This window comes from Lactuca sativa, chromosome 4 (genome assembly GCF_002870075.4).
Source record: "Lactuca sativa cultivar Salinas chromosome 4, Lsat_Salinas_v11, whole genome shotgun sequence".
Classification (NCBI taxonomy): Eukaryota; Viridiplantae; Streptophyta; class Magnoliopsida; order Asterales; family Asteraceae; genus Lactuca; species Lactuca sativa.
The window spans coordinates 83,977-94,361 of NC_056626.2; the positions used below are offsets into that span (position 1 = coordinate 83,977).

The following is a 10,385-nucleotide window of genomic DNA, read 5'->3' on the forward strand; positions in this document are numbered from 1 at the left end:
AGATGTGGTTAGTGGGATGCCTTGGTTAATAGTTGGAGATTTTAATGTTACCAGACAATTGCTTGATTCTTCTTCTGGCACCTCGCGACTGTCTAGGGGAATGGTTGATTTTAATGAATGCATGAATTTTATTGAAGTTCAAGACATCAATAAAAATGGTCTTCACTTTTCTTGGAATCAAAAGCTGAATGGAAATAATGGGATTCTTAAAAAATTAGATAGAGTTTTGGGAAATTTCAAATTTATTGAGGATTTTCCAGATGTCTATGCTAATTTTCAACCTTATAGAATTTCAGATCATTGCCCAATGATAGTGAATTTTCCTTTTAAAAAGAAGTTCAAAGTTAGACCATTCAAGTTTGTTAATGCCCTAACTCTCTTGGAAGATTTTATCCCCACGGTTGAGAAAGCTTGGAATACCCCTGTTGAAGGTTTTGACATGTTTCGTCTATGTCAAAAATTGAAAATATTGAAGAAGCCTCTGCGTAAATTGCTGTTTGGTCAGGGAAGTTATGCTGGAAAAGTGCAAAAATGCAGAGAAGATTTGGATAGAGTGCAGACAGATCTCGATAAGGATCCTAATAATGGTGATTTACGTTCTGAAGAAGGTTTGTACATGCAAGCTTTTCTTAATGCTTGTAAAGAAGAAGAGATGGTCTTAAAGCAAAGAGCCAAAGTGCAGTGGTTAAAAGAAAGAGACAGTAATTCTGCTTATTTCCATAAAGTTGTCAGGGGCAAGATAAATAAAAATAGAGTTGAAACCATTTTGGGCAATGATGGGAATTGGAAAGAAGGTGATGAAGCTTATAAACAGATTGTGAATTATTTCAGTGGTTATTTGGGAGTTGACAGTGAAGTGTGTCCTATCAATAATCCAGAAGATCTCTTTGAAAATAAATTAAACCAGGAGCAAGCTCTCGATATAGTCAAAGAAATTACTTGTGAGGAAATTAAAGCTGCTGTTTTTGATATTGATGATGACAAAGCTCCAGGGCCGGATGGTTATTCTTCAAAATTCTTCAAGGCTGCTTGGGTTATTGTGGGAGAAGATTTCTGTAAAGCAGTGAAAGAATTTTTTTGTAAGAAAAAGATTCTTAAGGAGATCAATGCTACAGCTATAGCATTGGTTCCTAAAGTTCAGACACCTGGTAGAGTTGGGGATTATAGACCAATTGCTTGTTGCAATGTGGTTTATAAATGCATAAGTAAAATAATTGTGAAGAGGATTCGTGACTATCTGAAATTTCTTGTTTCGGATAATCAATCTGTTTTTATTCCAGGCCGATCCATTCTTGATAATGTTCTTTTGTCCCAAGAATTGGTGAAGGGATATCACATAGATAGAGGTTATGCTCGTTGTGCTTTAAAGGTGGACATCCAAAAAGCTTATGATTCTGTTAATTGGAAGTTTTTGCAGAATATTCTGGTGAATTTTGGGTTTCATAATTCCATGATTTCTTGGATAATGAATTGTGTATCTACTTCTTCCTTTATGATCAACATCAATGGCAACTTTCATGGTTATTTTCAAGGAAAGAGAGGATTGAGGCTAGGCTGTCCTTTATCTCCCTATCTTTTTACCCTTGTGATGGAAGTCTTCAATCTTATGCTCAAAAGAACTATTCATGAGAATGTTGGGTTCAAATATCATTGGAGATGTAGTGCTCAGAAGATTACCCATCTTTGTTTTGCAGACGATTTGATGCTTTTTTGTCATGGAAATACTAGTTCCATCAGAATTATTAAGAAAGTTATGGATGAATTTGCTGGAACTGCTGGTCTTATTCCAAATTTGTCAAAAAGTCACATTTTCTTTGGTAATGTGAAAGGGCCTTGTAAGAGAAGAATCCTTGATGTGCTTCCTTTTGTTGAAGGCAAACTTCCTATGAAGTATTTGGGAATTCCTTTAATCTCTACTAGGCTTTTTACTAGAGACTGCAAGAACCTTGTTGAAAGAGTGAAATTAAAAGTTAATAATTGGAAGAATAAAACGCTTTCATATGCTGGGAGATTTCAATTAATTAGTTCTGTTCTTGCTTCTCTTCCAGTTTATTGGGCTTCTGTGGTTTTAATTCCGAAGAGCATTATCAAAGACATTGAGAAAATCATGAGAAACTTTCTTTGGAATAGTGGGGAGAGCAGAAAAGGAATAGCTAAAGTTGCATGGAATGAGATTTGTAGGCCTAAGATCTATGGTGGTCTTGGTTTAAAGAATTTATCAGATTGGAATATTGCCCTTTTATCCAGTAGAATTTGGAAGATTTTAAGTGGGCATAATTCTTTACGGGTGAGATGGATAAATTCTCATCTTCTGGAGGGTAGAAGTTTTTGGGATGTGGATTATAAAGACAAAATGAGCTGGAGTTGGAGAAATCTTTTAAAAATTAGGCCTTATCTTCGTGATTCTTTTTATGTGCAAATTGGAAGTGGGGATGGAACGTTCATGTGGTATGACAATTGGCATCAACTGGGGCCTTTAAGTTATGTTTTGTCTCCTAGGGAGATAGCCAATGCTGGATACAATATTAGAGATAAAGTGAGTGATGTCATTATTAATGAAGATTGGAGTTGGCCTGATGAGTGGATTAGATTGATACCACAATTAGGAGATGCCCATGTTGCTAGTCTGATCAGAGGAAAAAAAGATGTTATGTTTTGGCTGAATTGCAAAAATGAATTAGTTCCTTTTGCTGTTAATCAGGTTTCTGCTTCCCTTACTTGTCGTGAATCTCCTATTGGGTGGCATAATTTGGTCTGGTTTCAAAATAGAATATCAAGCCATAGTTTTATTTTGTGGCTAGCTATTCGTGGTAGGCTAAGAACACAAGATAGAATGAAAAAATGGAAGAATTCTAATGATTTCTGTTGTGTGTTTTGTAACAACCAAATGGATTCTCATTCCCATTTGTTTTTTGAATGTAATTTTCCTTTGATGGTGTGGGAGAGGGTGAAATCTAAAGTGAAATTAAGGCATAATTCGGGTGATTGGTTTCAGATTGTTCAGGAGCTTCAAGTTTCTTTAAAGAAGAAATGCATTGGTAATTTCATTCGAAAGATTGCTTTAGCTGCTTCTATATATCATATTTGGAATGAAAGAAATAGGAGATTGTTTGGAAGGAAAAGAAATTCGGTGGATGATGTGATTAAGAATATCATGGAAGACATTAGACTTAAGATGTTCAGCCTTAAATGGGGTTATCTTGGTCTTAATGAGGAAATTTGCAAGGAATGGAGTATTCCTATAAATAGAAATAATTGATTCCATGAAGAGTGACATTAAGTTGTGGTTGGATTGGGAGGATGGTTGTCGGGGTAGCTGGCATGGTAATGAGAATAAATGGGTGGTCATTGTCTCTGGATTTAGATTTCCTAGCATCAGAGATCAAAATTGTAATTTGTGGCACAAAGGGTATTTTGGTCAATTTTGGAAAATAAAAGATTTGAAGAAATTATTAATGTGTGGGAGGATTAATGGGATAATTTTATTTGGTGAAACAGAGGTGATGAAGATTTACGTTAAGGATTTTAGATGGGATTGGGATTTGATTAATAGAGAAGGAGGAGGAGTTTGTAAAAAAATTTGGATGTTGAATAAAAGGAATTGCTGGTGTCAGTCTCTATGGATGCCGATGTATTCTGTTTTCTTATTTGCGTCCGGAATTTTTAGTGTTCAGCGATGGGAAATTGAAGATGGGAATCGGCGATGTAATGAGCAGAATATTCTGGTTTCGATTGAGATGGATAAGCAAGGGCAAGCTGGGCATTCTTCCAATTATCTTGAAAGGGGTAATAGCTTGCGGTTTGACGACTGTTGTCACAGTAAAGGAATAAATAAGAAACAGGGGCACGCTGGGATTTTTTTAATTGATAGTGATATTGGTTTTTGGATGGAGGGGTATTTAGGTAATTATGAAATTTTCTGGTTTTTTATTGTTTTTAGTGATAATTGTGGGAGAGAGGATAAAAGGAAGAATTTTAAAAAAAGCGAAAACTTAAGAATTTGGATCAAAGGGTATTTTGGTCAAGTGTGGGGAAAATACAAAATGGAAGATAAATTTGTGAATTGCTTGGGGATGATTGAAAATTGGAGGAAGGAATTAGTGAGTGGGAATCTGATGAGTGAGTTTTTTGAAAAGCAAATGAAAATTGAAATTGGAAGTGGGTGGTGTGATATTCAGTGGGTTTTGGATTCTACTGAGATAAATAATAAGCAAGGGCAATTTGGGCATTTTTCTAAATTTGTTGAATCTTGGTGCTGGAATGATTATAATGGAGGTTGGATGGTCTTACAAAGTGGCTGGAATAATATTTCTAGGAATCAAATTTCTTTTCATATGTGTATGAAGAGACAGGGGCAACTTGGTCAAATTTATGAGAAGGGCACCAATTTTAATCAATTTATGATGATTCTTTGGAGTTTGGCTATTAAGAGACAAATTTGGAACTATTGGATACGGATGAATTCTTTTGTTTTTGAAGGAGTTCATATCCAATATTTTTACAAAAGAATTGACGGACATGGGATTTTTACCATTTTTTCCCGTAAAAATGGATTGCAACTTGGTTTAATCCCAAGTATCATTTGGTTTATACCTTATGATGTGGATCATTTTTATCAATGCATGGGCTTTGTGCTCATATGTTGTGAATGTTTGCCTTGGAAACAAGGTGAGTATTTTCAAGGAATTGACGGAAATGGGATTTTTATTATTTTTTCCCTTAAAAGTAAAATGCATCTCGGTTTGATCCCGAGTTTCATTTGGTTAATTCCTTATGAAGTGGACTTTTATCATTTTCAATTGGGGTTTCTCAATTGTTATGATCTTCCGCCTTGGAAACGAGGCGTGTATATAAAAGGAATTGTCGGATGTGGGATTTTTATCACTTTTTCCCTTAAAAGTGAATTGCATCTCGGTTTGATCCCGAGTTTCATTTGGTTAAGGCCGTATGAAGTGGACTTTTATCATTTTCAATCGGGGTTTCCCAATTGTTATGATCTTCCGTCTTGGAAACGAGGCGTGTATATGAAAGGAATTGACGGTTTTGGGATTTTTATCACTTTTTCCCTTAAAAGTGAACTCCCGCCTTGGAAACAAGGTGTGTATTTCAAAGGAATTGACGGAAGGATATTTAATTATATCCTTAATTTTTTCGACAATTTATTGCTAGAGGGTTCAAATCCCGAAAATAATTGGTTCAATCCTATTCATTTAGGGATAAATCTTGGTTCAATTCCAAGTGATATAGTCAAGTGGTTTGCCCCTTTTTTCCAAAAAAGGATGATTTTGTTCGGTTCAAATCCGGAGCTTTTAGTCGGGTGGTTTCTTTCTTTTTCCATAAAAAGAATTTAAATCTTGGTTCAATTCCAAGTAGTCTAGTCATGTGGTTGGCCCCTTTTTTCCAAAAAAGGATGAATTTATCCGGTTCAAATCCGGGAATTATAGTTTGGTTTTTCAACTTTTTCCGTAAAAAGTTCAAAAATCTTGGTTCAAATCCAAGTATTTTAGTTGGTGGGTTTTATGATTTTATCCATAAAAAATCAAGAGATGGAAAAAGCTTCAAAGAGATGAGAATTTTGAATGTTGAAGATGGCAAATGGAATGGAAAGAGGAATAATCAAAGTGATCAAAGATGTTTGGAAGAAGATTGCAAAAAGTGGAAGATAGTGAATGGATATAAAAGAGAGAATTATAGTTTGGCTTTTTATAGCAATATACTTTTGAGATGCATAAAAGATAATAAAGACAAAAGAATTGTGAGAAGAAAGAAGATGGTTACGGTGGTTATCATTGGAAATTGGAAAATAGACGTTATTTGCATTTTCTCGTGCGACATATGGGATATTTTTGTTCATAGGCTTTGTGTTATTTTACACTCATGGATGTGGAGTATATATAGAGATTGCATTTTTGAAGTTTCGAAGGAAAAAGGGCGAGTTCATTTCAAGAGGGAAAGGATTTTTGAAGACCACTCCGGGTTGTAGAGTTGGGATAGAATAAAATGTATTTTCTTTGGTTACTTTGTTGCTAGGGTTAGCCTTTGGTTTTGGTATTTACGTGACATTTGGATTTTGGTCATTTTTGGGGATTGTCCAAAAATGACATAACTCTTGTTTTTCTTTTTTTGAATTTATAAAATCTTTGCCGAGGCTTCGGCCTCTTTCCCAAAAAAATAAACCCTAAACCCTAAACCCTAAACCCTAAACCCTAAAACCCTAAACCCCTAAAACCCTAAACCCTAAACCCTAAACCCTAAACCCTAACCCCTAACCCTAAACCCTAAACCCTAAACCCAAAACCCTCAACCCTAAACCCTTAACCCTAAACCCTAAACCCTCAACCCTAAACCCTAAACCCTAAACCCTCTACCCTAAACCCTAAACCCTAAACCCTAAACCCTAATGGGGATAAGACCCATTTGCATGATGAAATCCACTTTTAAAGGAAAACTCCTCAAGAAAATCGGGATAAAATCGATAAGCAAAGATGTTCACCTTTGAGACCAATAAGCTTTAGACGGATTTCTTCAAAGATGTTCAAAGCAATTTTCATCTCCTCAGTCTTGCCTTTCCTAAAAACTCTGCTATTCCTTTCTCTCCAAATGTAATATACAGAAGCAGCAAAGGCAATCTTCATGATAAACACTTGAATGCTTTTCCCTTTTAATAGATCTTAAAGTTCTTCAATTAACTCTTTCCAACCATGAGAATTACTTCTAATTCCCACTTTATCTTTCACAACTTTCCACACAAGAAACCAGTAAGGGCATTCAAAGAACAAATGAGAATGCGAATCCGGCTGCATATTACAAAGAGTGCACTTGAGATTCTTATTTTTGTCCCAAAATCTCATTCTATCCTGAGTCATCAGTCTTTCATGGATAGCCAGCCATAAAATAAAGCTGAGTCTATGAATGCATTGTTTGAACCAAACAAGGTGAACCCAAGGGACCTTTTGACCACAATTGCTTAGGTCAATCCACACTTGATGAATATCAAACTCCACCTCTTGACCATCCCTTTTTCTCCATAAGACTTTATCAGCCGCCATAGGATCAATAACCGGCAATTGAAAGTCATTCAGCTGAGGAATAAGAGTGAGCCACTCAGGAGGCCAAAACCAAGAATTGTCAACAATAACATCCTTAACCTTGTCAGAAATTCTGAACCCTGCACTAGCAATCTCTCTAGGAGAAAGAATATAAGAGAAAGCTCCAAGATGATGCCAATCATCATACCACATGAAGGTATTGGCTCCATTCCCAACCTTAGTACAAAAATGATTTCTAAAGTTGGGTCTCAATCTAATTAAGTTTCTCCAACTCCAGCTCAAATCTTGTTTTTCCTCAGCATCCCAAAAACATCTTCCTTTTAGAACATAAATATTAATCCATTTCACCCGAAGAGAGTCATAGTTGGAAATAATCATCCAAATTCTCTTGGATAAAATTGCTTTATTCCAAGCTCTAAGGTTTCTGAGGCCCAGACCTCCATGCTCCACTGGTTTACAAATTGAAGACCAAGCAACTTTGGCCCTTCCCTTCTTGGACTCATCATAATCCCAAAGAAAATTCTTCATCAATTTCTATATCTCCTTAGTAATAGCAGCCAGGATAAGGAGACAAGAAGCCCAATAAATAGGAAGGGAATAAATAACTGAAGAGATAAGTTGCAGCCTTCCTGCATATGAAAGATATTTGTTCCTCCAGTCACCAATTCTGCATCGAACTTTATCAACAAGTCTTTTGCAATCACGAATAAACAACCTTGTAGAAATGAGAGGAATACCCAGGTACCTCATCGGAAGTTTCCCTTCAACAAAAGGTAAGGTATCAAGAATTTTCCTCTTCACATGAGCCTTGACATTCCCAAAAAAAATATGGCTTTTAGAGAAGTTGGGATGAAGACCCGCCACCCTTGCAAATTCATCAAGACTATCTTTAATCACCCTGACTGAGATTTTATTTCCATGACAGAAAATCATTAAATCATCCGCAAAACACAAGTGAGTAAGCTTCAATTTCTTGCATCTCCAATGATATTTGAAAAACGGCTCATTCTTTATTCTCCTTTGAAAGATCAAATTAAAAGTTTCCATCACTAGGGTGAAAAGATAAGGCGAGAGAGGACAGCCCTGTCTAAGACCTCTTTTTCCTTCAAAATACCCATGAAAGGAACCATTCATACTAAGCATATAGGACGAAGTACTCACACATTGCATGATCCACTTTATCATAGCCGGATGGAACCCATAATGAAAAAGAATTTTCTGAAGAAATGACCCGTTAACTGTGTCATATGCTTTCTGAATATCCACCTTAAGAGCACATCTAGAAAACCCTCTGTCTCTGTGGTAGCCTCTAACCAAATCTTGAGAAAGAAGAATATTATCAGTGATAGATCTCCCAGGAATAAACGCAGACTGATTATCAGCAACAATGGATCCAAGATGACTTCTTAATCTTCCAACAATAATCTTACTGATGCATTTGTAGATAACAAAACAGCAAGAAATGGGCCTGAAATCACTCACTTTTCCAGGAGAGTCAACTTTAGGAACTAAAGCAATGACAGTGGCATTGACTTCTTTAAGAATTTTTCCATTCGCAAAAAATTCTTTGACAGCCATACAGAAATCCTCACCAATAATCGACCACATGGCTTTAAAAAATCTTGCAGAAAACCCATCCGGACCTGGAGCTTTATCATCATCAATATCAAAAAGGGCTGCTTTAATTTCTTCATTAGTGACTATCTTGACCATCTCAACTGCATCAACAAGATCAAGTTTTTTTGAGAAAAGAGAGTCTGGCAGCAAAATCTCCTCACAAGGCTCCTCTTTCCCAAGAAAGTCATGAAAATAATCAATGAATTCTTTATAAACAGCTTTACCTTCCAGCCACTCCCTTTGATGATTCATAACAGCTTCAATTCTACTTTTGTGAGCTTTCCCTTTTACAATTCTATGAAAAAACTTGGAATTACTATCACCCTCTTTCAACCAATGAATTTTAGCTTTCTGTTTCAGAAACCTCTCCTCCATATCATAAGCTTTTTTAAATTCACCAAGAAAAATAGCTTCCAGATCACGAAGAAGAGGATTGAAAGGATCCGAGTCCAGGTCCATTTGTATCGCTTCAAGTTCTTTCCGATAGTGATTAACATTTTCAAAAAAATGTCCCTGGACCTTTAACAGATTGCGAATGGGTTTTTTAAGCAATTTGAGCTTTTGAGTTAAATAGAACATCTTAACTCCATGGACTTCAACATTCCAGCGCTTTCCAACTAAATCTTTCAACTCAGGTTTCAAAGTGAGAATATTCGGAAATTTAAAAGGAAGAACTTTGAACTTGGCTCTAACCGGGATCTTAATAATAAACGGGCTATGATCAGACAGCCCATAAGGAAGAAAAGAAGCGTGAATAGAAGGAAAATCTTCAATTAATCTACTGTTTCCCATCACCCTGTCCAGCTCCTTCTAAATACCACTACTTCCTTGCGGCTTTTGATTCCATGTGAAATTTAAACCATTACTGTTGATATCTTGAATTTCAAGGGAGTTAATGCATTCAATAAAGTCCACCATGCCTTTAGAATATCTAGAAGATCTAGCAGTGCTTTCATTAATGTTAAGAATAACATTGAAATCTCCACCAACCAACCAGGGATCATCACGAACTAAGCCTTTATAATGAACAAGAGCAGACCATAGAGTTCTTCTGTCAATGTACTTGTTAGCAGCATAAACAATCGAACAAAAAACATATTTATTATTAAGAGGAAAGCTAACTTTATAATGAAAAACTTGATCATTGTGGTCAATCAAGTTAACATCAAAAAGATTAGAATTCCACCCAATGATAATACGGGAAGTAAGACCAGAACTTCCTTTATTAGCAATCCACTTCCACGATCCAAAGATCTTATCACACTTCTCTTCAAGTTTACTAAAACTGGCTTGAGGCTCAAGAACAGCTAGTAAACTCAAATTATTCAACTGAATTAGTTTTTTGATTTCTTTTTGCTTGGGAACTTGATTAAAGCCCCTAATATTCCAAATCCCAAAACTAAGCGTCATTGAGAAAAGACTCCATGTTGGTATCATCCAACGGGATACCACCTATAACTTCCATTTGATCAACAGTATCCAAATAATCAAGATCAACCTCTTGAATACCCCTTTTAGGATAAACAACTTGATTTTCATCTTCCAAGTCCTTTAACACATCAAATTTGTTGTTAGAAAAAATATTCACAAGATCTTGACATTTCTCAGCTTGAAGGTTTTTATCAAAATTAGAACTAATTTTGAAATCAGCTCCAGACTTTGGAATATACTTCAGCCCGCTGTCATTCTTTTTCCCCACTTCAATTTTCTTTTTAGGTT

At 35.9% G+C, this 10,385-nt stretch overlaps 1 protein-coding gene across 1 annotated transcript; it reads right to left on the minus strand.

The window, feature by feature from the left end:
* Positions 1 to 6,671: 6,671 nt before the first annotated feature.
* LOC128133963 (uncharacterized) lies at positions 6,672 to 7,241 on the minus strand. The gene has a single exon (XM_052771460.1). The coding sequence runs from the start codon at positions 7,239 to 7,241 to the stop codon at positions 6,672 to 6,674; it is 570 nt and encodes a 189-aa protein (XP_052627420.1).
* Between the last annotated feature and the right edge of the window lie 3,144 nt (positions 7,242 to 10,385).

Excerpts from the sequence above, each read along its gene's own strand:
- LOC128133963 (XM_052771460.1), bottom strand. The coding sequence starts at position 7,241 with ATGTGGTATGATGATTGGCATCATCTTGGAGCTTTCTCTTATATTCTT.